Source organism: Sitophilus oryzae, unplaced genomic scaffold, assembly GCF_002938485.1.
Source record: "Sitophilus oryzae breed Bouriz unplaced genomic scaffold, Soryzae_2.0 scaffold_1657_pilon_pilon, whole genome shotgun sequence".
NCBI lineage: Eukaryota > Metazoa > Arthropoda > Insecta > Coleoptera > Curculionidae > Sitophilus > Sitophilus oryzae.
In genome coordinates this window covers 1343530-1371186 of record NW_022146344.1, presented here as the reverse complement: position 1 = coordinate 1371186, position 27657 = coordinate 1343530, and the positions used below count along the sequence as shown (strand labels likewise).

Sequence of the window (27657 nt, the reverse complement as noted above, 5' to 3'; positions counted from 1 at the left end):
CTCCTAGAATAAAAAACTTGGGAATTTTGTTTAAGTGCATACCTAAAGTATGTAGTAGGATGTATTTCAGAAAAATTATTATTTATTATATTTTAACTTCTACAGGGTGACTCAAAAAAGTGTGAATGAATCGGGTTAATCTTTTTTAAATGGAACACCCTGTATATTATGGCATTTTTGGCTTCCTTTCAGATCACTTTACATAATCCTAAAATGTGAGTAAATATATTTCGATAGTTTCAGAGATATTAATAAATAAATTAAAAATATGCATTTTTCAGCCTTTCTTAAAAAAATTACTAAAAATAAAAATACAAGAACTGTACTGAAATCAAAACTATATTATTTATTTACTTTAGATGATCTGTACTTAGTTTGCTATAAATATCGTAATTTTAAATCGTACAGGGTGTTCAAAATTCTACAGGGTTCCATTTAAAAAAAAAACGAAGAAAAATTATTTTATATTTTAGAAAGTTTGGCGTACAATTTTGTACATCCTGTGTGATTTAAGATTACGATGTTTATAGCAAAGTAAGGACAGACCATCTAAAGTAAATATCTAATATAGTTTTGATTTCAGGACAGTTCTTGTATTTTTAATATTTTTTTAAGAAAAGCTGAAAAATGCATATTTTTGTTTATTTATTAATATCTCTGAAACTATCGAAATATATTTACTCACATCTTAGGCTTATGTAAAGTGATCTGAAAGGAAGCCAAAAGTGCAATAATATACAGGGTGTTCCATTTAAAAAAGATTAACCCGATCCACTCACACTTTTTTGAGCCACCCTGTAGAAGTTAAAATATTTTCCTGAAAAACATCCTAGTACATACTTCAGGTTTGCAACAAAATTACCATGTTTTTTTATTCTAGGAGCTAGAGATGAACGCACTATTTTTTGGACCCTGTATACATCTACAATGATTAATTTTTTTCTTTTCAATAATGCCATCTATTGATCTGGAATCTGTAGGTTGTTAGTTGCATTCTTTGTTTTATAGTTATGATTAATGCCAATGCGCATATTATTGTTTAAAACTGATAAAACCATATAATCAACTTCAACTATAGTTAATAACAAAAGGTTTACTCAGTTTATCGTAGCGTTATGCATGGGGTTCTACTGGGATACTAGTATGTTATATAGCTATGTAGTTTTATATAGGTACATTATATATTATAACTTGTAGTGCAATTTTCTATACATTTTATTCATAACAATGCAAGAGATGACATGTCTATACAATAAAGGTAAAAGCCAAGAGTCGAGAAAAAGAGTAAGTTTATTAAAAGATATATTTAATGTTAACGATAATACTACTATAATAAGTACGCCATGCTGGCTTGGAAAACTTTGGTACTTTAGTAAGTTATGTTGTGATGCTACCTGCTACTCCAGAACGCTGGATGGTCAATCATCATGTCACCTATACAGGGTGGCGCCTCTCATACGACGCGCAGGCTCCAAGGAGAACGACAGTTTGCAGTGAAATGAAATGTTGTGAGCATATTAGGTTACTTCAGGGCACTTTTTCGAAAATATAGAGAATTTGGTGAATGCTCTGTGCATTCACCAATTATTTTATTAGGATACTAGCGTGTACCAGCGACTTCGTTCGCGTCGAATTAATCATTTGTAATGATGATGATAAAGCAAAGCAAGAATTTCCATTAATATACAAACTGGATAAAACTTTCTCACATTTATGTCAGCATGAGAAAAAACAATATGGCGATATTATTATATAACTTGTTAATATTTGAGGGGTAGTTTCATCTCGTTGGAATTTGACTTTCGAAAAATCCGTTTGCCAAAAGTAAGCTTTTTACGTCAAGTAGTTTAAGCAAAATCGTAGTTAAGAAATTACCCAACTTTTTGGAACACCCTGTATGATTTTTTAAAAAGTTTCAAAATATGTAAAAAAATCAAATAAATTATGCTTGTCCAAGAGTTTTCCCGAAAGACTAACCGTTTTTTAAATAACAAATATTGTAATATTTGAGGGGCGTTTTCACCTTCTTGGAATTTGAGATTCGAGAAACCCCTCCTTATCGAACCTCTACACCCCACAGTCAATTCGTTTGCCAAAAACCAGCTTTAAACGTCAAGCAGTTTAAGCAGAATCGTGATTAATCAATGGTCATATTTTATGAAACACCCTGTATAAGTTTATAAAAAATCTTAAAATATGTAAAACAACAAAATAAAATATACGTGCTTAAGGGTTTTTCCGAAAAACTCACCGGTTTTTAAATAAAAAATATTTTAATATTTGAGGGATAGTTTCACCCCCTTAGAATTCGAGTTTCGAAAAATCCCTTCTTATCGAACCTCTACACCTTAAAATCAATCTGTTTTCAAAAATCAGCTTTTTACGTCAAGCGCTTTAAGCAGGATCGTGATTAATCAATGACCAGATTTTTCGAAACACCCTGTATACATTTTTAAAAAATCTTAAAATATGTAAAAAACCAAAATAAAATATACGTGTTTAAGCGCTTTTTCGGAAACTTGACCGTTTTTTAAATAAAAATTATTGTATTATTTGAGGGGTGGTTTCACTCTCTTGGAACTGGAATTTCGAAAAATCCCTTCTTATCGATCCTCTACACCCTAGAATCAACCTGTATGCCAAAATTAAGCTTCTTACGTTGAGTGGTTTGAGCAGGATCGTGGTTAATCAATATGTCAGTCACTTAAGGATTTTATATATTAGTATAGATATTAAAGGCAGTGTTTATAAAACTCAACCAATATTGTAGCTGCTTTTCTAAGTAAAACTTCACATATGCCTTTTAAAATGAAAAGATCTTTTGAAAAGAGAATAATTTTCTGCAGTTAACAGAAAAGGAAGCATTTTAAGCATTTGATTTCATCTAGCTAATTTTTGTCACATAATAATATGTTTATATCTTGGTAGATTTAATCCTGTAATAATTAAAATATGTTAACATAACGTTATCTAACCTAACCTAACGTGTATCTTTTTATTACCGTTGATTATTTTACCCTACATCCTTTAATTTTTGATAAATTAACAAAAGGTATATCACAGCCACCTATATTTTTTCAAATAAAAAGATCTACTGACGCAAAATCATAAAAATTTAAATATCTAGGAAAATCTTTGTCTGAGGGGTAGGAAACCTTAATAATATTTTGAAGATATATGAATGTCCCATTGAATAGCAGAATAATATACTTGGTGTTCTATTTAAAATAAAGGAGTAACTAATTAAAGTTAATTAAATATCAGGCTATACAGGGTAAATTAAAGTTTAGGTAGCTGTTATTGAAATTGAAAATTTACTCTTCATTTTCACAAAATGTGAAATATGTCAAAATCCTTAAATTTTAGCCATATGCTTCTTTAATAAAACTCACCTTTATTTTTTTCCTAGAATCCGAAAAGCAATTAATATGTAGGGTGTTCCATTACAAAAAAACACAACTTTGATGTGTAACTTTTTTTGGGGACGCCCTGTATAATTCTATATATTTTTATAGAATGCTTTCAATTAACCTACATATGCTCCCAAAATTTCATTTTGATATAAACTACCCTTCTTCTTGGAGCCTCCGAGTCGTATGAGAGGCGCCACCCTGTACAAGGTGTCAATAAAATAGTGTACCAAACTTAGTAAGTGATGCTTCAAACTAAGATGCTTTCTGAACAAGGTACGGCCCTTGGAAGCATTTACAGCCTATACAGACCTGATTTGGAACATTTCTTAAATTTTTAGAGCATATATGGTACAAATTGTCTTAATCCTCCATTAAGATATGTCTACTAGTCAGGGTTGGCTTGATTTAAATCAAATGATTTAAATCATGATTTAAATCGTGATTTAAATCAAGTGATTTTTTTAATTTTTATCATGTGATTTAAATAAAAAAAAATAATTTTATTTAAACTTTATAATAAATAAAAAAAATAACTGTAAAAGTTATAAAAATGTGTCTTAGAAAAGTATAAAAAATATTTCTATAACAGATATAACAGATAATAAATCGAAAAATAATTGTAAATGTGATAAAACTATATAAAAATATCTGTTCATCAATTTAAATGTTGGACCGATTTTTGAAGTCATTTCGTGTGAATCCATTAGACCGCTAAACTAAAATTTTAAAATTTATGTATAAGTAACAAAAAGTCGCTGTTCGAATACATATCATTCGCAGTGTAGTGCAGAACAAGGTTCTTCTGATATAGAGACTATATCTTCATTCCCGAGAAATTATAATCGTTGTCAGAAAATATGTTGTTTTATATATTTCTTTTTCAAACGGTGTATTTTTTTTTGAAAATGTTTCCAAATTCCTACCGACATTTTGATGTAAGTTCCTTACACTTTGACATTAGATAATATCTTATTAATTTCATTCTCGAATTAAGACTATTTCCGAACAATAGCGTAGTGTTTTAGTAGGAGTAAAAATTATACTTTTTTTGACGAATTGAAGGACCATCGTAAAGTTATTTCGAGGTTACAGGGAGGCACAAAAAGTACATTTTTACTCCGAAAAGGACATACTCTTTTCTTAAAACATTACAAATAATTTTTTAATCAATTTGAAACATTGCTAATAATAGAAACAGTAATCGAGCAACAATTTGTACACTCGTTGAATTTGACACTTAATATTTTTTTGTTTGATAATATATTTTTGTACTTTTGTGCTTATGCGTTTAATTAGTGCTTTACTTTTATGCATAGGCGTTAAAATTACAAAAATTAATACTCTTGAGATGTTTGAAAAAAAAAATCCTTTTGATCTGAAGCGAGCGAATTTTTATGCGGAATATATTGGTGACCGATGTGGAAAAATGACACGCGCCGTAAAATCGTTAATGGATATCAGGACCTGATTTTTTATGAAAAAAAATCAGGTCCGTATTTAAAAAAATTAAGTTGATGATGGTCACCAGAAGCCGAAACGTCAGAGTCAATATTTAATCACACAGATTTATAGAGCAGAAAAAGTGGCCATGAAAATATGTTTTTCATTTTACGGTTACCGCGAAAAAACGAATTGTTTTGTTAAGTGAAAATTGTGGGATCGTGTAAATGGCTTTATTTCCGATAGTTTCTGTGGCGTAATACATAACATTATGTATACCGGGTGGTGCATTCTCGTTGCAAACAGGAAATCTCTTACAAATTTTGAACTGTTCAAATATTAGCTCCCCTATTGATTTTATAGCAAAGTCCTAAATATATTTTTTAAAGGTCTACGTTTGGTAGACACACATGCCAAATTTGAACAATTTTGGACAAGCCGATTTTGAGTATTTTGAAAAAAACTGCATCTATATTTTTAAATTAAAACTGAACACTTAACAATCAAACACCAGTCAAAAACAGACATACCTTAAGTTGTCAACGTCATTTTCAAACGTAACTTAATTTTATCATAATTTTAATATTCAGTACCTACTAGTAATAATTTATTGTTATAAACATAGAGAAAAAGTGAGCATGATAAAATGGTAACACACGGGAAATAACTTAGACAGTGTCTCTGACATGTTTCGATTAATTTCCCCTGATTATTTCCCTCGTCGTGAAATGGACCAATCAGCTAATCTAATTTTTCGAATAAATTTTGTTTAGATAAGTGATTAAATCCCAAGACCAGTTTAACCGCGATTATTTTTTCGGCTTCCTTTTGGATTTTCTTTTTGTCGTTTATCAGTTCATATTTTACAGTTCATTTAAAAACATTGATTTACAACTCATATGTATGACTTAATAACGATTTTAATCGGTGAAAACCCCTTATTCGAATTATTTTGAACAAGTAAGTGGAGAAAAATACGTCAGAATTTGATATGTTGACATGCGAAACGGTCCTCGATGCATTGTTGCATGCATTGTTGGGATGCGTAACCAAGAGTAGCAGAAGCACAAACATTACTTACGAGACGTCATTTTGAAACGTCTTTAAATTTTATTTACCGCTGTAGTGAAAATGAATTCACGGTTTAGTATGTTGTCTGAAAATGTTAAATTTTATAGTTAATAAAATTCTTATAGTTATTTGCTTCATCCTAAGTCATTCGCTTCATTTCTAAGTCATTCAGGAAATAATCTAGCCGTATATCACTCAACCTATAAATTTAATTGATTAAACTACCCAAATAACTTTTTGCATGATTTTGCTTTTTAGAAAATAGTTTCATGCACAATAATTTTAGAATAAAAAAATAATTTATTAGAATATTGTGCCATTCAACTATTTTCCAAGCAAAATCACGCGCCGAATATATTTGAATAGTTTAATCGATTAAATTTATAGGTCTCATGATATAATACAAAGATATAATATATGAATGTTTTTATTAAAATTAAATTACTTTTGACAATGTCATAATCATAGTTTGTAAACCTAAGATATGTCCAGTGGCGCATACAGAGGGGGCCCATGGGGCCCAGGCCCCCCCTAAGATCTGTAAATTTGGTTAAATATTAGCCTTTTGGGTTAAAAATGGCGCCCTAAAAAGCATATTCTACGTTACTTTTTTTTTGGGCCCCCTAAAATAAATTCCTGTATCCGCCTCTGGATATGTCGGTTTTTGACTGGTTTTTGATTGTTATCTGTTTGGTTTTAATATAAAAATAGATGCAATCTTTCTTAAATTACTCAAAATCGGCTAGTTCAAAATTTTTCAAATTTGGCATGTGTATTTACCATACATAAACCTCTAAAAAATATATTTCCGACTTCGCTGTAAAATCAATAGGGGAGCCAATATTGGAACAGTTCAAAATTTGCATGGGACTTCCTGTTTCCAACGAAGATGCACCACCCGGTATATATGTGGAACATGTTCGAAACAGAGGATGTCGACGCAGTGATGATAATTCTTTAGATGATATATTTAAACTTTTGAATTTATATTTTGTTATTCATGTCGATACTTTTTTGTATGTTCGCTCAGCATCTGCAATACATGTTGCCTTCATCTAGTAATAAAGTATTATCATTTTTATTATAAACAAATAATTTTTATTTTCCCTTTCATTAATTATACAGGGTGGCGCACCTCATTCGCCTCGGTTGATTATACGACAACGGAGAGATGTAAAAACAAAATATTTTATGTCGGAAGGCAATGTACATAATTTAAAATTATTTTCCAATGTACAGGGTGTGTCAAAACTAACTACAGTATTTTATTTCATTTTGGATTCTTGGACATAAAATAAGGCATTTATTATTAGGGTTGAATATGTCTAACAGCTTTGGTTTTTGAGATATTTAAAGATATTTAAATATGCATGCTATAAAAAAAAGTTTGTCAACACCTTGTACATTACTTTTCAGAATTAATTCTTGTGCTGACTTTCAAGCCAGAGAAATAAACTTTACAAAAAAAAATATTGCTTCCTTAAATCTATACAGGGGTATCAAAAATTGCTGGCCTATTTTAAGTATTTATTTTACATAAAAACTTCGTTATTTCAATTGCAACACTATGTATTTTTTTAAATAAGTCAAAGCAGATTTAAATGCTCTTTCAAACTATATTAGGGTTTCCTATACCTATCTAGCTCAGATTTTGAATAAAGAGCCATTTTTCAATAAAAATGGGAACCAAGATGGCCGATGGTCAAGTTTCTAGTGACAGTTAGTAGTTATTTTCAAAATCTAAATTAGTTTATGGACTTTATTTATATTTATAGCAGTTTACTTTTATTTAATTTGCCTACAGTGGCTTAATAAATAATATTTATTAAATATGTATTTATTATTCTTTCAAGAAAAACGTACTTCTTCGTTTTTCTCATTTATTTTACGATCACTTGTAGTTTTATGAATTTTCTATAAAAGAGCCAATTACGGCAAATTCATTTTCCTTACTTCCAACGACAGGTTTCTGCCTAATAGGCAATATTTAAAAAAAAACACAATACCATAGCGTAGGCTCTTGAGGCCAAGAAGCAATTCTCCTCACAAAATAAAATCACTATTAAAATCTGAGCTAGATAGGTGTAGTAAAATTTATATAGTAAATTTATATAGTAAATAATAATATAATCTGAAAGAGCATTTAAATCTTCTTCGATTTATTTTAAAAAATACAAGGTGTTGTGTTCGAAATAAAGCAGTTTTTATGTAAATTAAATATTTAAAATAGACCAGCAATTTTTGATACCCCTGTATACATAAAACGAAGCAATCAAATTTTTCAGTAAAGTTTATTTCTCTGGCTTAAAAGTCAGCACAGGAATTAGTTCTGAAAAGCAATGTACAGGGTGTTAATAATCTATTCTAATGTAGCATGTATTTTTAAATATCCTTAAAGATCTCAAATACCAAAGATTTTAAACATATTTAACTCTTATAATAAATACCTTCTTTTGGGCCCAAGAATCCAAAAATGAAATAAAATACCGGGTGTTCCATAAGAAAAAATATAACTTTGGTATGGATCTTAGTTCTGAAACACCCCGTATATTTCAAAATAATTTTAAATTGTGCACATTCCCTCCCGACATATACCCTTAAAATATTTTGTATCTACATCTTTCCGTTTTCGTATAATCAACCGAGGCGAATGAGGTGCGCCACCCTGTACATATAAATTAAGATATCAGTAATTTCCTTGAATTAGTAATGTAACGCAGAGTGTTTTGAAGTGGGTAAAATTCTTCAATTTCTCATTACGGGTTGTTTATATCGTATAGTTATTATCGTAAGTATTATGCTGAAGTTTTAAACTCTAAGGCACAAGTTTTACCAACCGTACGTGTGCTTAAAGTTTAAAAAAAGTGTTTTAGTATATTGTATGGTTGATTTTTTGTTCTTCTACTGAAAGTTTCAGTTTTACAATTTTATTTTATATATATTTTTTAATTATACCGGGTGCGTCTCAAAAGTGACTCTCCCCTATAACTTGTTTATTTCTTTAGACAAAAAAAACGAGATTTGGTATGTATATTAGTAGGTATATGACATAAATTAGGACTGATAAAAATAAAAAAATGCTTGTTTCAAAATATATTTTAATGAGCCACACTTGTTCGATTTGAAAAAATTGAGATATGATTAAAAAACGATTTAGCCATCTTTTATCCGGCCAGGACAAGACGCGGAAAGCATTACATGTTCAAGGCTTCTTGATTAATAATTAGCGTTTTTAACAGAGTCATGGCTCTCTAGATTGAAATTTAAAATACGATTTTTTTGTAAGCAAAAATGTAAAAAATTGACATATTATTATTAATTGGCACACCGAGGATGCCCTTTAAAAATCAAAAGTTGTAGTAATTTCCAGTGAAACAGGAAGTGGCCGAAAACAATTGAATACGTCAGTCAATCCTAATTTATGTCATATACTAACACTAAATATCGTTTTTTTATCTGAAAAAATAAAAAGTTATAAGGGTGAGCCACTTTTGAGACGTATCCGATATAGTTTTAATGTCAAACTTAAAATGAAATCAAATTTGTTGTTACCTTTTTGGCCTACTGGATAAGGAGGTCCAAAAATATGACCAGCAGCACTAGTGACACGGGTCGGCGTGTCACTTTTGGAAGTTTTCGCAACTGCCGCGATGTTATCGTCAACTTGATCGGAGCCAAGTGGATTTTCTCTTTTATAGTGATTTTTCCTTTTGCGCACTTCACATTTTCATTCAATTAATAGTTTCATTTGCCCCGATTAGAGAGTTAGGGATGAAATATAATAAAAGGGATGATTATTGGTACAAAACAGATATATACTTTTTCATTATATGTTTAGCCTCTTTTCCTATTTCTATAATCTCAGAGCGTTTCATAATAATATGTACAGTGTGTCCCATTTTCGTGTGTTTTACAGGGTTTTATAAGTAGAGGTGCAAGAATGCGGTTTTCACATTACTACATCACATGTCACAAAAGTGCATTGAAAATATCATTAACTCTGATTCACAGCGTTTTCTCTAAGAGCTGCATTTTAGTGCAGATTATTAAGATAATACGATGGAAAGTAAAATTATCTCTAGTTAAATTAAATTAAATAAAATAATACTCTTTTAAATTAGGTTCATTTATGTTAAAAAATTAAATAATGCATTTTTTGGCTTATCGTATTTATGAAAATAGGTACAGAGTATATTATATTTTTAAAAATCCTATAACAAGGCAAATAAAGTAGGAAACTAATATATATCTGCTCATTAAAAAAAACATAAATTTAAGTCATATTTCCAAAATGACAGACTACTTCGGGTTTCTCTTATTACCGATTCTGAACCGTCCTAGAATTGTGATGCGTATGTGAGAAGGAAATATGAAGACATCATTTCATTTGCGCATGCGCTGCAAAGTTCTAGGACGGTTGAGAATCGGTAATAACAAGAACCCGAACAAAGCTAAAGAGTGTCATTTTTAGACCTAACAATTGACAGACGTTTGGACTGGAAAGAACATTAATAATATTGCGACTTGCACTTCGAAGTTTTGCTTCGCTCTTATGAGTTATTACAAATGAAGTAGGTGTTGAAGCAGCTTTGTCAGCATACCATGCCTATATTCAATCTAGAATAAGATACGGCCAAATACGGCATTATATTTTGGGGAAATTCTCCAGATATTGAAAGAATAAATATATTACAAAAGAGATGCATCAGAGCAATTTATAGAATGAGGACAATTGATACTTGTAGACATATTTTTGCTGAGCAGAAAATATTGACAGTTACATCAAAGAATATCTTAAAACTATAATATTCTTTGGTTACATTTTGGTTACATGTATATATTTGTTAAAGACGTTTTTATTTGTGAATAATAATAGGGATTTATCGATAATCTAAGGGACTTATTTGACCAAAATATAAACACGCATAGCTATATAACACGAAATAAGTTGGACTTATAAATGTATGTCCTAAAATGCTTAGTTTCGGAGATACAGGGTGTAGAAGTTTCATTTTTATTTCGACTTTCTCCAAATCATTTCTGCAGTAACGTCAATATTTTAATGAAAATTGGGTTCTGGGAGTTTTTTGACATGAGAAATTTGATTCCATTGTCCATATGACTCCTACTTGTAGAGGGCGCCACCTCCATATTTTTTAACTGGTTTGAAAAGTAATAACTTTTCGTCCGTACCTTGTTTATTTACGTATAAAACTGCTGATTAAAAAAATGTACATTTACGACGTTTTTGACATAAAAAGGTCTCTTGGTAAAAATCGCTATGAGTAATGGTTCTCGAGATATTTGGAATCAATACCTTATCAATACCCTGTCCAATACCTGTCATCATTGTCATAAATTAAACACGTTGACTAAATAGTTATTATACTGATACATAAATTTGAAATGTTTTTGTGCCAAAAGTTCAATAGAAACTGTTTTAGCATCAGGGTTAATTTGAAAAAATAAAAAGCTCACAAATTTATCATTTCAGTCGAATAACTATCTATCAACATGTTTATTTTTTATCAATAATGACATTTTATCAATAATGACATTGACAATATTGACTATTTCCATTCTAAATATCTTGAGAACGGTTGCTCGTAGCGATTTTTATAAAGATACATTTTTTACGTAAAAAAATCTCGGAAAAGTATATTTTTTCACTCAGTAGTTTTATACAGGTACGGACGCAAAGTTATTACTCTTCAAAACAGTTAAAACACATGTAGGTGGCGCCCCCTACAAATAGGAGTTATATTGACATCAAAATCAAATTTTTTAAGTCAAAAAACTCCCAGACACCAATTTTCATCCAAATATTGAGGTTGCTTCAGAAATTATTTGGAAAAAATCGAAATAAAAATGAAACTTCTACACCCTGTATGTCAGAAACTAAGCATTTAGGACATAAATTTATACGAACTTTTTTACTTATTTTTATCTGCAGAATATGATGTTTAAGTTTCCGGAATACAATTCGGACCACCCTGTATATAAGACATATTTTGAATGTGGTAGACAATGATTCAGTATTGCAACTAAATACCGAATTTTGGACTTCCATTGTCTTTATCTACACAACGTTTCAGTCAGAAGTATCACTGACCGCTATTAGTTCACACTTGATAACGGTCAGTGATACTTTTGACCGAAACGTTGTATAAGCAAAATAAATAAAGACAATGGAAGTCCGAAATTCTTTTAGTTTCATATTTATACCTATTATTTTAGTGAAAATATGTCCAGAGGGCTGGGGTTGTGGTTATCAATAGACATTGTATTATCGAAAAAAAAAACGGCGTCCACTTGGCTGTAAAATAATGACTATCGATGACATTTCCCATATAAATCTATGTATAAAATCCTGAAGTGACTGACTCACTGAATCACTATTCTGCTCAAACCACTCAACGTAAAGGGGCGTCCAGACAAGATGAGCGAGCAGTAACGAGCGCGAGCAAACATTTATTCAAATTCACTCGTGATTTCTGCTGCTCTCGATCACATGATCAGCTTCCGTCCAGACTAGCGATTATTTATATGTTCGGCGTTGATCGGTGTGTGGCACTTCATGTTCATAATGCCGGAAAAAATTATTGCTTGTGCGTCTTCCATTGTATTTTATAAATCATTGAAACGTCAAAAGAGAAAACGACTGCAGAGGAGATGGTGGAACATAACTCTTTTTAAAAATCAAGTTTCTCATGGTGGTAACAATTTACTAAACGATGTTGAAACAGAAGATTTTGGAAAATTTAAGAACTTTTGTCGGATGTCACTTCCAGACTTTAATACCTTATTAGATTTAATTAACATAAAAATAATGAAAAGTGATACCAATTACCGAAAAGCAATTTCACCTAGAGAAAGGCTAGCTATAACCTTACGGGTCTTGGCGATTTTTGTACTCCTCTATTAAAAAAACAACTTCATTCGGCCATTCCATTTTTGATATTCGATCGCAAACGTGGTAAACAAAATCCTATCCAAACCGAACGTGCAATAGCGCGAATTTTCTTTGATGTACCGACACGGCGTGGAATAGCGTCGAGCGCGAGCAAGCAATCATTCGCTCGCTCGCAGAGCCGTCCACACCAGTTAAGCGTTCCCATAGAACATACTCGAATTCTTGCTCGCTCCTGCTCGCTTATCCGGTCTGGACGCCCCTTAAGAAGCTCAATTTTGGCATACAGGTTGATTCTAGGGTGTAGAGGTTCGATAAGAACGGATTTTTCGAAATTGCTGTTCCAAGGGAGTGAAACCAACCCTCAAATATTACAATATTTTTTATTTAAAAAACGGTCAAGTTTCCGGAAAAACATTTAAACACGTATATTTTATTTTGTTTTTTTAGATATTTTAAGATTTTTAAAAAATGTATACAGGGTGTTTCGAAAAATCTAGTCATTATAATTAATCACTATCCTGATTAACGTAAAAGCTGATTGACGCGCTGATTAACGTAAAAGCGCTTGACGTAAAAAGCTGATTTTTGGAAAACGGATTGACTTTAGGGTGTAGAGGTTCGATAAGATGGGATTTTTCGAAATTCAAATTCTAAGGGGGTAAACCACCCCTCAAATATTAGAATATTTTTTCATTTAAAAACCGGTGAGTTTTTCGGAAAACTCTTAAACACGTATATTTCATTTTGTTGTTTTACATATTTTAAGATTTTTTATAAATTTATACAGGGTGTTTCATAAAATATGACCATTGAGTAATGACGATTCTGCTTAAACTGCTTGACGATTAAAGCTGATTCGATAAGGAGGGGTTTCTCGAATCTCAAATTCCAAGAGGGTGAAAATAACGCCCCTCAAATATTACAATATTTGTTATTTAAAAAACGGTTAGTCTTTCGGGAAAACGCTTGGACACGCATAATTTATTTTTTTACATATTTTGATTTTTTTTTAAATCATACAGGATATTCCAAAAAGTTGGGTAATTGATTAACCACGATTCTGCTTAAAGTGCTTGACGTAAAAAGCTTATATTTGGCAAACGGATTTTTCGAAAGTCAAATTCCAACGATATGAAACTACCCAGTACGATAATCTTTATATGTTCGAAAGGTTCAATTTTATTTATAGATCTTTGAACATATCTTCTTATTCTTATACTTTCGGACGCATTTTGTACTCTTTTTTTTTTGTAATAGAAAAATATGTTGAAAAATATTTTCGCTCCTTGGAGACAGGTCGAGGAACCTCGCTGACCATTATACTGCTCTACCATTTCCCATTGTCCCATTCATCTTCCGAGGAAATGATTTGGTTGTTTATATTATATTATATTTATATTATTTTTTTATTTTTTATTGCATTTTATTTTCCGTATTCAATGTTTTACCCCACGTCATTGTTAAGTTTGAAGGCTTATCAATATTGTAACGATGAATAGATTAAATATTAAAAAAAAACAGAACCGGACTTGAAATTGGTTTAAATAAATTGTGTTCAAATGTTCGAAACAAAAAAAATATTAAGTGTGGCATATTATTGTACTCAGAAGACCGAGTTCTTTCAAAAACTGAAATAAAAAATGAAGGGTATTTAAAAATTAAGTCGGCCTCTGTATCTCACAAATTATCAGCTAATTTGAAAATCTAAAAATACTCTCAGATAGCCGTAATGTGGTTATGAGAATGCGCAATTAGTTTTTTGATTTTCTAAAAAGTAATGACAGAAAAAATTAAATTGATTTTCAAAAAAATCCATTTTGTTCCAAAAAACTTAGCAATCGTTGAAATTTTTAAAACTTTTTTGGTGGCATCTTGGTGAACATCCCAAGTCCCCAAGGCGCACCTTTGCTCCAATTTAACCATCTTCGTATCTATTACCCTTCTATTACGGTCTGCGAGATACCAATGCTTGTACCTCGAATTTGTAGCACCCTGTATACAGATCTTATATTTAATTATTTTATAAACTAATTAAATAAAAGTATTTTGATAATAAGGCTGGAAGCTATAGTGCTATAGTTTATGAAAATACTTAAAAATAGGGACCTACAATATTTCTATACTAGAATTGCAGTACTTCAATTACGGAGGGCTAAAAAAACTCTCCGTAACTTGCCGTAACGACAATAAAACCACTTAATAGAGGGTCCCTCTCCAGTAGTCCCTCTATAAATAAAACTAAAACCCTTGTATATATATTTTAAGGCTAAAACCTGTGCTAAAACATAACTAAAACTTTGACTAAAACTTGCTAAAACCCTTGTCTAAAACTCAGAAATATTTTTAAAGAGCTGAGTATTTCTGGTTGCCTGGGCTTTTTACTAAGGCTTTTTATATGATCAAAATATCAAAATGTCCCTTGTTTGACGTTGACGTAGTATGTGACATGTGACGTAGTACAAAATCATGGTACAAAACGTTTAATATGTGTTTTTATACATCATAGAGAAACTAAAATAATTATTATTGTAGTTATCCAGTTTATTATTTTATGGGATACATTTCTCTGCTTTTAAGTGAATAGTGAATCGTAGAGGAACTGAAATAAATTATTTTATATTTCTCTATGTAGTGAATGCAAAAGTGAATGTGAATTGTGATATGGACTGATATGGATATTGTGTCATGTCAGAATTAAAAGGCTTTTAAAACGATTGATTTTTTGAAACATACGGATAAAAACACTGGTATGGTGTAGTAATTAAAGACGATGTTTAGCAAATATACTTTTTAATTCGTACAGTAATCAAGTAAGTTTTTAGGATTTGTTTTGCGTTATTTTAGCCTGTTTTCTAATCGAATTTATACACACTATGTCCCTAAATGGGTAGATGTTATTTATCAATAGAATACATTGTTCTACTTATACATATGTACTTGGGTAGTACCTATAATCCTTGTTTATATATTCTTAATAATATAATACTAACAGTGGCATATCCTAACAGTTTATATGGAGGATAAACGGAATTTTAAATTACAAATCGTGAATATTTGACAGTGGAGTATTTTTTTTTCTAATTGAGGGATGTAAAGTCAAAATCTCAATTAATTATTTTCTTAACTTTCCCTCTACGTCCTTAATAATCAGTTCACAGAAAATCGCAAACTAGAGTTATTCCAAAATTTATATATTGTTTTTTTATGTACCTTTACATGTATTTTATTGTACAGTAAAAGAGTTATAGGTGTGGTCTGTATTTACAGTGCACTTGTTAATTTGAATCACATAAGTTAGTAGATAAATTTTAAACAGCCCACAGCTTGAAATTTTACATTTGCGCACATTAAAGTAACGGGTTATACAAAGTTATATTAGTTTGTTATTATAAAGTTATTTGCCTAGTATATTTCAAATTATTTTACAATTTAAAATGTTGTTTTTATTTTATTTGCTTTTATTCTCTTTAAAATAGCCTTTAACATTTTATATTGAAGTCTGATTGCTCCCTTGTTTAAGATCTTATGACAGTATAAAAATCAATAAACATAGTTTTTAGATAACGAAACTGATAAAAACTATGTACCGGTTGGCCAACTAAGAATGGGCGCCGGCTGTACGTCAGGAACTACTTATTGTATAACTTTGGGAAAAAAATTGTAATAAGTAAACCGGCCAAGAGAAATCGCTGGGAATTATTTTCAAGTTCGAAAAATGTCCGCTAGTGGGCGCATCTCTGATAGCCCATTAAAAAAGAAGATTTTTCTCAAAAATATGCAGGTGAACAGGTGTTTTAAATATTCCTATTGTAATCATCGAGAAATTTGTATTTTTTTTTGATATAGCGTATTTTGCTCTATCTCATAAAATAAAGTGGTGGGGGAAGGTTAAACTTGCTTTTATTAAAATAAGGATAACTCTGGTTTAGGTTAGCCGATTTAAACAAACTAGGTCTTGTTTAAAAGAGCTTTTTTTCTCCAATGGTCTTCAGTATAAATTTTGGGTATACCAAATTTTGTTTCCATGGGTTTTTTCATGGTAGCTAGAGGGCGTTGTTTGACATCATAACATTTATCATAACAAATATTGCGCTTTTGTATAAAAAAATTAAATAGCAGACTATGTTTCTTTTTGCACAGTTAAATAGAGCACAAAACTTCCAAAATAACAGCACAAACCGCTAGGCTAGGAAACAAAAGAGGTAAAATGGTTAAGCGGAAATACTAAAACATATATTTTAGTTTCATTTTAATGCCATTTTATTGTTATTTATTCATGATCATTCTTGACTCGACCCTATAAATAAAAACCCAGGCATATTGAATCCAGTAACCTAGATGGCCATTGAAATATGCGCTCCAGCGTCTCTATCTACTAAAGTAAGTGGTATCCAAGAAGCTCCACACATTTATAGCAAAATAAGAGACACAACTGCACCAACTGAACCATTATGCTGATGAAATGGCAACAAATGCAATTTCCTCATGATGGATTCATGAGGAAATGGCAATTCATCGCTTGGAAATTGTATATCATTCAGATGATTAAAAATGTCCAGTCATTTACCATCCTAGAATTCCTGCTACAACATTTACCGACCAACGGTCTTGGTGCCGAACTACTTACACCAAGGGTAGATTTGGACTAGTAGTGCACATTATCAAGATTCGCACCTTCGGTGCTATATGACAGTAACCCAAACAATATAAACTTAAGAATATAATAATAAATAACACAAACAACAGGTAAAACACGAAAACAAGTGAAATCAAGGACGAACTTGGATTAATAACTAAATTACGTTACATGAAAAAAACCCTAGTTTTCGGCCATATGAAATTCGGCCGTGGCGGCACAAAATTGTAATAAAATTATTGATTGTCCGACTTTCGGACATTTTAATCTGAGAACTACTGTATAATTAATGTAAATAGATAATGTAAATCAAGAAATTCCTAAAAAATATATGGATGAACGATAATGTTACATAAACACGTTTAAAAAGATATGTCATTTTTTTAAGAAAACGTCCGAAATTCGGATGCATGAGAACTAAACTTAAACGTTTTGATATTTTGAAGTAACCAATTTACCTCTTTTTGTTTCCTAGCCTACTACTATCATTTTGAGACCATATAATCCGAGGCGGCAACCTGACATGATTTGTTCTCTTAATATCTCCGGTTAGAGAGAAGATAGAAAGTTGCGGTTTGCACTGATATTTTGGAAATGATGTGCTCTATTTAACTGTGTAAAAAGAAACATAGCCTGCTATTTAAATTTCTTATGCAATAGCGCAATATCTGTTATAATGTCAAACAGCGCCCTTTATCTACCACGAAAAAATCTATGAAAACAAAATTTATACTGGAGATCATTAAGGAAGAAAAGCTCTTTTAAACCAGCCCTAGTTTGTTTAAATTGGCTAACCTAAACCAGAGTTATCCTTATTTTAATAAAAGCAAGTTTAACCTTCCCCCACCACTTTACTTTATGAGATAGAGCAAAATACGCTATATCAAAAAAATTACAAATTTCTCGATGATTACAATAGCAATATTTAAAATACCTGTTCACTTGCATATTTTTGAGAAAAATCCTATTTTCTGATAGGCTATCAGAGATGTGCCCCCTAGCGGACATTTTTCGAACTTGAAAATATTTTCCAGCGATTTCTCTTGGCCGGTTTACTTATTACAATTTTTTTCCCAATGTTATATGATAAGTAGTTTCTGAGATACAGCCGCCGTCCATTCTTAGTTGGCCACCCGGTACAAACACTTATATACATACAAATAAATTTAGCTTTGATTTGACGCTCTCCCAGCTACACATATAACGTTTTTAGTTTGATTAGCTATGAAGAGAATATTATACCAAGATTATACTTACCTACAATCTACAATATGCAGTGATAATAATTTGCCATAAGCAGAAAATTTAGGTGCTCATATTTCAAAAACCACTCGGTATAGATTACGTTTTTATAGTAGATATTTTTAGAGTGGTATTCTCGTGGCAAATCCACTTTTTGTGTCATCCTGTATATTAGAAAATGCGTTACTATTGCCCGCGTATTTAGTAAAAGGGTAAAATCAAAGGTAAAATCTTTTATAAACAGGGGTAAAATTATTGGAGCTAAAATTAGTGGACCGCCCTGTATATAAAATAGGGACGTTCTGTAATTAAAGTTTCACCTTATTACAGAAGTTCTCATAGCAACGCAGTTTTCAAAACGAATTCTCATAAGTCATACCTCCCGTACTTCCGAGAGTCATCAATCAATAATAATTTAATAATTTATTCTTTTGGTCTATAATGGCTATTGGGACATTTATATTTATTCATTTGTCAAAGATATTAATTGGTGTTTCTACAGCTCTGGTGTAGAGTGATAAAAAACTAATATGCATGCCGTGTTTTTTTCAGTTAATTTCGATATGGACCCAAGATTAAAAGTAGTACTTTGGAAAAGTTTTCTTATCAGAAAACGCCATTGGTTCCTGTTAATATGCGAGGCAGTTCTACCAGTATTATTATTCTTTATGATCGCCTATGGCAGGAGTAAAATTAGCGGTCTCAATAAAGTCGAGGTGACTGATGTTACGCATAATTATAAGGAACCACTCAATTATTATGCATCCGGAATGAATCTGGGAGAGACCCATATTTACTATAGCCCTTCAGATTCTTTTTTCGGTGACATAGTTCATTCCGTCCAAGAGAAATTCTCTATTATTAATAACCGTAAGTAAAGTAAATTTAAATAGTACGTTAAACAAAAAAAAGGTGTATATTATTAATTTGTTATAGAAGTAAGAGGTTTTCCCGATAAAGAATCTCTTCTGAGGGCTTACAGTATAGAAGGCAATAATGAAACATTAATTGCCATAATATTCAATTCGCCAAAAAATTCAACTAAACTAGACTACACTTTGAGATATCACGAACAGTCTTTAACATGGGAGACTGAAAAATTATACAAGAAACCCTTTAATTTTGTTCCCGGAGTTGGTAAGAAATAAAATAAAATAAATACAATTTTCTTCTGTAATTTTAAAATTATTTATTTAGGTAGCGGATATCAACATAAGGGATTCTTGGCTCTACAAATGGCCATTGATTTTTCTTTTATTGAAAAAATGGGGCATAGTAATACCGAAAATATATTAATAGAAATGTTAGAGTTCCCCTACCCTCCTCACAAATCGGATGTGGGATTTTCAAGTTTATTTTTCAATTACCTACCTTTAATCACAATGTTCAGTTTCATATTTATTTGTCCTGCGGTGTTGAAGAGGGTAGTTGAAGAAAAATATTCTGGAATAAAGGTATAATAAGAAATATTAACGTAAAGTAAGTATACAATTTTCAAGTCATTCATTCTAGGAATTGATGAAAATGGTCGGTATGAGAAGCTGGATGTTATGGCTGGGTTGGTTCATATACAGCATAGTGCCTATGCTAATTTCAGTCTTACTGATTACATTTTTCCTAAAAGTGCCTCTTTTTGGATCTGCCGAGGCGGTGATTTCGCATACAGCCTGTTCGATTATTGTTTTTTATTTAGTTCTGTATATTATAGCTATTACAGCACTGTCGTTCTTTTTGAGCACCCTCTTTAATAAACGTAAGTAAGAGTCCATATTATTTTATGACCATGGAGTAAGAAGTAATACAGAGGTGGAAACAGTTTTAAAAAAAAATAATTCAAACCATATCCGATCGACACCGTCGAGAAAAAGGGACAAAAAGCCTGCCTGTGTGATTATGTAAACATATTTCCTGTCTAGTGACTCATAAATCGTATACAAATAACATAGGCTAAGCAAGAAATGTCTTACTACAGAGCTTACAGAATCCCAATGCTGACGCCCTATGCATTGCATCACCGAAAGTAGTCGGAAGTCTTTATAAGTACAGTGGCGTCGATCCGTTCTGTAGCTATCGTGCATCAGTAGGGGGGAAACGAAATTCTCTGTTAGCCGGAAATTCACGGGCGTGCCATAAATATTTTAGATAACATTACTTAAGCCGGTTCCACATGATGCGGCAAACATCTTCCAACGTTTGACACATGAACATTTACCACATCGTGTGAGACACAATTGTTAATTGCAATATTGTCGAGACATATGCCAAATATTAGCTACAACGTTGGAACCAAGGCTGGAACCAACGTTGGATGCATCGTGTAGGACCGGCTTTGCTTACAGAACAATTTCAAAAATTCCCAATCAATTTTATTTTTCCCAATGTTTTTCCACATAAATGAGACATATTTAAAAAAAAATAAAAAATTGAGGAGAAAAACAATAAAAAATCAATAAAACCACGCAAATATTTTACCGATAACGACTGCACTGTTCTCCAAGCTCAGTATGCTACCGTTTTAATCGATGTTTCTCGTAATAAATTAGACGCAGCGCCCCGTTAATAAAAAGTCGACAAATTTGCAAGTAGCCAATGTAATGAGTGGGCGGAGTGTTTTGCGGTGACTATTCGTCAAGTCCACGTGGACTGCCGCTTGTATATAGGTAGCGATCTATAAAATATATTACTGTTTAGTTAAATGTGTCTTGTAGTAAATTGATCATACTGCAATATTGCGTCCGCATTCTTGAAATTCCTTTTATAGATACAGATCTAGTAGACAGTTTGTATTGAAATGAAATTTTGTGAGCATATGTAGAATTCTAATAAAAATATAGAGAGTTCTACAGGGTGTCCCCAAAAAAGTTACATATCAAAGTTGTGTTTTTTGTAATGGAACACCCTATATATTAATTGATTTTCGGATTCTGAGAGAAAAATAAAGGTAAATTTTATAAGAAAAGTATATGACTAAAATGTAAGGATTTTGACATATTTAACATTTTCTAGAAATAAAGAACAATTTTTTAAATTACAATAAAAGCTACCTTAATTGGAATTTACCCAGTATAACCTAATATGTAGTTAGATTAACTATTGTACTTTAAATCATATTAAAACTTGATCCAAAAAGTTATACAGGGTGGGACAAAATTAATACTGAACTTTGGTCACCTTTAAAAGCATATTACTCTTTTATTTTAAATGGAACACCCAGTATATTATTCCGATAATCAATGGAGAATTCATGTCTCTTCAAAATACTACTAAGGTTGCCTACCCCTCAAACAAAGATTTTCCTAGATATTTTAATTTACATTATTTGAACGGAGTACTGACGTTACTTCAACATAGTTGTCTAATTAGTCCAACTTTAACAACTAGTTTATCATTTTGTGGCAGTTAAAACAAAAAAAATTCTCAGAAATTTGCCGAAAATGCAAACTTCATACATCAGAGAGAATTGATATGATTCTATTAGTTTGTGAATGCAGTGTGCATTCACCAATTAATAGAATACTTAAATGCTCCTGATTTTATCTAGTCTCGGTTTTTTTATGGGAATATGTTAGACAGTGTTTACAAAACTAGACCAACTATTGTCGACAACATGAGAGAAATTATTGTAGCTGCTTTTCGAGGTAGAACTCCACATATGCCTTTTAAAATGAAAATATCCTTTTGAAAAGACAATTATTTTATGCAGTTAACACGAAAGGAAGCATTTTGAGCATTTGATTTCATGTAGCTAATTTTTGTCACATAATTATAGGTTTATATCTACGTAGTTTTAATTTTGTAATAATTAAAATATGTTTTAAACATGTATCTTTTTATTACCTTTGAGTATTTTACTTTACAATCTTTAATTTTTGTTAAATTAACAAAAGATATATCACACAGCCACCTAGATTTTTTCAAATAATAAAGATCTACTGACGCAAAATCATAAAAATTAAAATATATAGGAAAATCTTTGTCTGAGGGGTAGGCAACCTTAATAATTTTTTTAAAGGGACTCCATATTAATGCTGTCTCACCCGGTATAACTTTTCGGGTCAAATTTCAATTTGGTTTAACATACAATGGTTAGTATAACTAAATATCAGGCTATACAAGGTCAACTAAAGTTTAGGTAGTTGTTGTCGAAATTTAAAATTTACTCTTCATTTTCACAAAATGTGAAATATGTCAAAATCCTTAGATTTTAGGTATATGCTTTTTTAATAAAACTCATCTTTATTTTTTTCCTAGAATCCAAAAATCAATTAATATATAGGGTGTTCCATTAGAAAAAACACAACTTTCATGTGTAACTTTTTTTGGGGACACTCTGTATAATTCTATATATTTTTATAAAATGCTTTCAGTTGACCTACATATGCTGCCAAAATTTCATTTCGATATAAACTACTGTCTTTGGATCTTCCGCGGCGTATGAGAGGCGCCACCCTGTATTTGGATATCGCCAAAACATCGTCTATCGACTGAGTATGTTGGCGTGTAAAGAATATACGGTTTTATGAATGACATAATGAGTTATTGTCAGTTCTTTTTATTCTTTCTTACTTTATGGTAAGGCATGGATTTCTGACGATGTTTTTTAAGAAACGTTATAATAATAGCATATATTTTTAGCGAGCTTAGCTGTATTAGTCGGATTACTGGTATGGATATTATCCTTCTTCGTACCAACGTATATCCAAGACGCCACGGATAAAAGAGAGAGCTTTTCAACAACAATGCTCTTAATGCTGTTACCAAACATGGCGCTCCATTACGGATACTCTGCTATGGCACTCTATGAAGAAAGAGGTATTTTCTCTTAATTATTTCTTGGAAAATTCGATCTGACAGTATTATTTTCTTTTTAAGAGATCGGTCTTCATTGGAATAACTGGCATTTGCCGGCCGATGGGGGATCGAATAGTGCTACAATGTTACACGTTTGTCTCATGTTGGTAGTGGACGTGTTTCTCTATATGATTTTAACTTTTTATGTGGACGCCGTTAACCCTGGAAAATATGGAATTAGAAGATCATATTTGTTCCCGTTTGACAGTTTAATAAAAGTAAGCATTATTAAGTCTATAGTCCATCTACTGAAAGAATATGTATGCATGTATCATTTTGATTCAGAAGTAAAATGTTATCTGTCAACATATATTATTCGTCTAATTGACTATAATTTTAATTTACTAATCTTTCTTTCGATTCCCCTTGATAAGTAGGCTCTATGAGTAATATAGTAGTTGATTCATAATTCAATATTTCATAACAATATGCTTGTACAGGGTGGGTCAACGATAGGGTAAAGTCATACCATGTACATGTGTTTTTTTTTAAATGTAACATCTTATTTTTTATTTTATTTTTAGATTCAGCGTAAAATTCTATAAATGTTTTTATTTATATTTAACAATTTTTTGTAAACTTCGAAACAAATGAGATAATGGACTTTACACTATCGTTGAATCACCCTGTATTGTATAAATTGACTTAGTTACTAATGTTACTGAAAAATATTTTAATCTATAAAAATTTAAATGTTGAATGTTAATATAAGTAATATATAATATAATATAAGATAAGATAATATAATATAAGATATTTTTTTTTAACAATGAAACATTAATGAAATGTAGTTTCTCAGAATCTCAGAAAAACCACAAATTTTGCAATTTTATGGGTAATTACTTGAGGCCAAATCAAAATGTAGTGTGCTTATCGTTGGCTTCATCTGTTTTTTTAGTTGACTGATAAAATATTTGGCTATTTGATAATAATTTTTATACTACACCTATGTTTACCTAAAATAATTTTGTGTTTTATCACCGCCCATAACATATAGATTAGTCTTTACGAGTAATATATTTTTTAATTTAATTTTACAGAAACATCTTGAGTAACTAGAGTATTGCAAATAATTAGTCAATTTGCCAGTCCCACTTTAAAAAACTCTACTTCATTTGTAATATACAGGGTTCGGCAATAGTGCGTCGGGCATCTGTAGCTACTAAAATAAAAAACTTGAGAATTTTGTTTATGAGCAAACCTAAAGTATCTACGAGAATGTATTTCAGGAAAATATTTTAACTTCCATATGGTGGCTCAAAAAGTGAGTGGATTGGGATGATTTTTTTTTTAAATAAAACACCCTGTATATTATTGCATTTTTGACTTCCTTTCAGATAACTTTACATAATTCTAAGATATGAGTAAATATATTTCGATAATCTCCGAGATATTAATAAATAAATAAAAAATATATATTTTTCAACCTTCCTTAAAAAATTATTACAAATACAAGAACTGTCCTCAAAACTATATTAGGTATTTGTACATTGTAAATCGTACAGGGTGTTCAAAATTCTACGCCAAACTTTCTGAAACATAAAATAATTTTACCTTGTTTTTTAAACGGAACACCCTATATATTATTTTTTATTAGAAGGATAATTAAAAAATGAACATTTCTTGTATTTAAAGTATTTCAAATTTTTTAATGGTTTTGTAGATACACACAGTATTATTTCTATTCTGAGTGGCTTTGATAAAAATTTACTGTGGAAAATGCCATATATCCAATAGAAAACCGCGAATATCTGCGAAACCTTTAAAAATTTGAAATACCCTAAATACAAAAAATGTTAATTTTTTAAATCTCCATCTATCGAAAAATATACAAGGTGTTTAGGTTGTAGAAAAAAAATATATTTTAGAAAGTTTACTGTAGCATTTTGAACGTCCTGTATGATTTACAATTACCATATACATATACCTAATATAGCAAAGTAAGTACAGGCCATCTAAAATAAATGAGCTTTGATTTCAGAACAGTTCTTGTATTTTTAATAGTTTTTTTAAGAAAGGCTGAAAAATACACACACCGGAAAAATCTAGGGATATCATTTTATTAAAGTTAAAAATAAATAAAACCACATATTTGTAGGCCGATTCTTTCTACTTCGATTGAAACGAAGTAGTCACACTAGTTATTTCTAAATTTGGGATATTTGCAGAAGTGTTTGTGCATTTTTTGTCAAATGTATAAAAAGCACCTAGCATCAATTGTTCGAATTTAACCTGTACTGGCTATGTTTTTATGATAACTGGCCAAAATTCATTCAAATAACTCTGTTTAGTATTAAACGACATTATGGAGTGTAGACATCTTAACAGAGACGAAATGCTAAGGGCCATGGGTATGCTCGACGCTGGAATGCGCCAAATCGACGTAGCTAGAGCATTAAATACAACGCAAAGTGTAATATCGCGATTAAGTGCACGCTACCGTGAAAGTGGTGATGTTGCTGAAAGGCACACAGGGCGACATCGCATTACTACCCCTCAGCAAGATAATTTCTTACAATTAAATGCTCGACGCCGACCGACTCTTACAGCACCAGAGCTTAGTTTAGTTCTCCAGGAAACACATAATGTAACCGTTAGTCCTGACACTGTTCGCTATAGATTAAGAGAGGTCAACTTAAGAAGCAGACGCCCTTGGAGAGCTCAACCCTTAACGAGAGGAAATCGAGAGGTACGGTATTTGTGGGCTCAAGATCATGTTCAGTGGCCGAATGAACAATGGGACAATGATCTCTTCACGGATGAGTCACGCTTTGGAATTCATCCGGATTCGAGAAGGCTTAGGGTACGGAGAGAACCGGGAAATTTTATTCGGTTGGATCATGTTCGGGAAGTGCACCTTTATCAAGGTGGAACAGTTATGGTCTGGGGAGGAGTCCAGTTAGGCCGAAAAACCGATCTCGTTTTTCTTGAAAGGTTTCTAACAGGAATCACATATTGTGCTTTAATTCTTGAGCCTGTCGTGTTACCATATGCCAATGATTTTGGGAGAAACTTCATTCTCATGCATGACAATGCACGGCCTCATACAGCCAGAGTGGTAAGTGAGTTTATCAATGCTCATCAATTAAACATCTTACCCTGGCCGGCACAATCTCCTGACCTCAACCCCATCGAGCACGTATGGGACGCGGTCCAAAGAAGAATTTTGAGAATGGGTATGCCTCGTGAAACTCGTAGGGATCTGGTTCGGGCCGTGAATGCAGCGTGGCAGGCTGTACCTCAAGAAGAGATCGACAACCTAATCAGGAGCATAGAGGGACGATGTAGGGCTGTAATTAACAGTAGAGGAGGCTATACCCTTTATTAAGTAAAAATGGTTTTATCTTTTTTTTTAATTCACAGTTTAGAATAAAAAAAAAATGTGTATATTTTTTTGAGTTCAATAAAAATCAAGGTAAATATGAAAAATTCGGTAAATTTCGCATTTTTATTTCCAATACGTCCTGTAAACTATTTGTTTATTTTAATTTTATTATATCAGAAATGCAAATAATAAAATTACTGATGATGGCTGGATAAAATTGTAATATCCCTAGACTTTTCCGGTGTGTGTATATATTTTTACTTATTTTTTAATATCTCCGCAACTATCGAAACATAGTTACTCATATCTTAGAATTATGTAAAGTGATGAAAGGAAGCCAAAAATGCAATAATATACAGAGTGTTCCATTTAAAAAAAATCATCCCGATCAACTCACACTTTTTTGAGCCACCCTATAGGAGTTAAAATATTTTTTTTGGATACATCCTAGTACATATTTTAGGTTTGCACTTAAACAAAATTCACAAGTTTATTATTCCAGGAGCGAGATGCGAGACCCTGTATATTGACACGGGGTCCTCTAAATCCATAGTCTGGATTTTATCGCATAGGACAGTGATGGAGATGTACTAATGGGAAAAACAAACATGTTAAAAAGCAAAAAAAAAAAAATGGGATGCTGACATTTTTTTCTATGCAGTATTGTAAGATTTTGCAACAAGAAATCCACACAATTAGGCATTTCGAATAGCCTTGCAGCTAGGTTATTTTACTACAGTTGTAATATATCAATATTACAATTTCA

The 27657-nt window shown here is 31.4% G+C and overlaps 1 protein-coding gene across 4 annotated transcripts in view; it reads left to right on the top strand.

Moving 5' to 3' along the window:
- The window catches only part of LOC115880764 (ATP-binding cassette sub-family A member 2-like), an 83549-nt gene that overhangs the window by 22428 nt on the left and 33464 nt on the right, over positions 1-27657 (top strand). The window contains exons 1-7 of one of the 4 annotated variants that reach the window (XM_030898044.1): positions 1134-1258; positions 19268-19585; positions 19652-19852; positions 19913-20169; positions 20228-20468; positions 23351-23527; positions 23588-23784. In XM_030898044.1, the coding sequence (XP_030753904.1) occupies positions 1228-1258; positions 19268-19585; positions 19652-19852; positions 19913-20169; positions 20228-20468; positions 23351-23527; positions 23588-23784 (1422 nt within the window). In that variant the 5' untranslated portion in view covers positions 1134-1227. Of the gene's footprint in view, positions 1-1133; positions 1285-15284; positions 15648-19267; positions 19586-19651; positions 19853-19912; positions 20170-20227; positions 20469-23350; positions 23528-23587; positions 23785-27657 lie in introns of those variants that run through there. The other 3 variants (XM_030898048.1, XM_030898047.1, XM_030898045.1) reach the window with 3 other exon arrangements.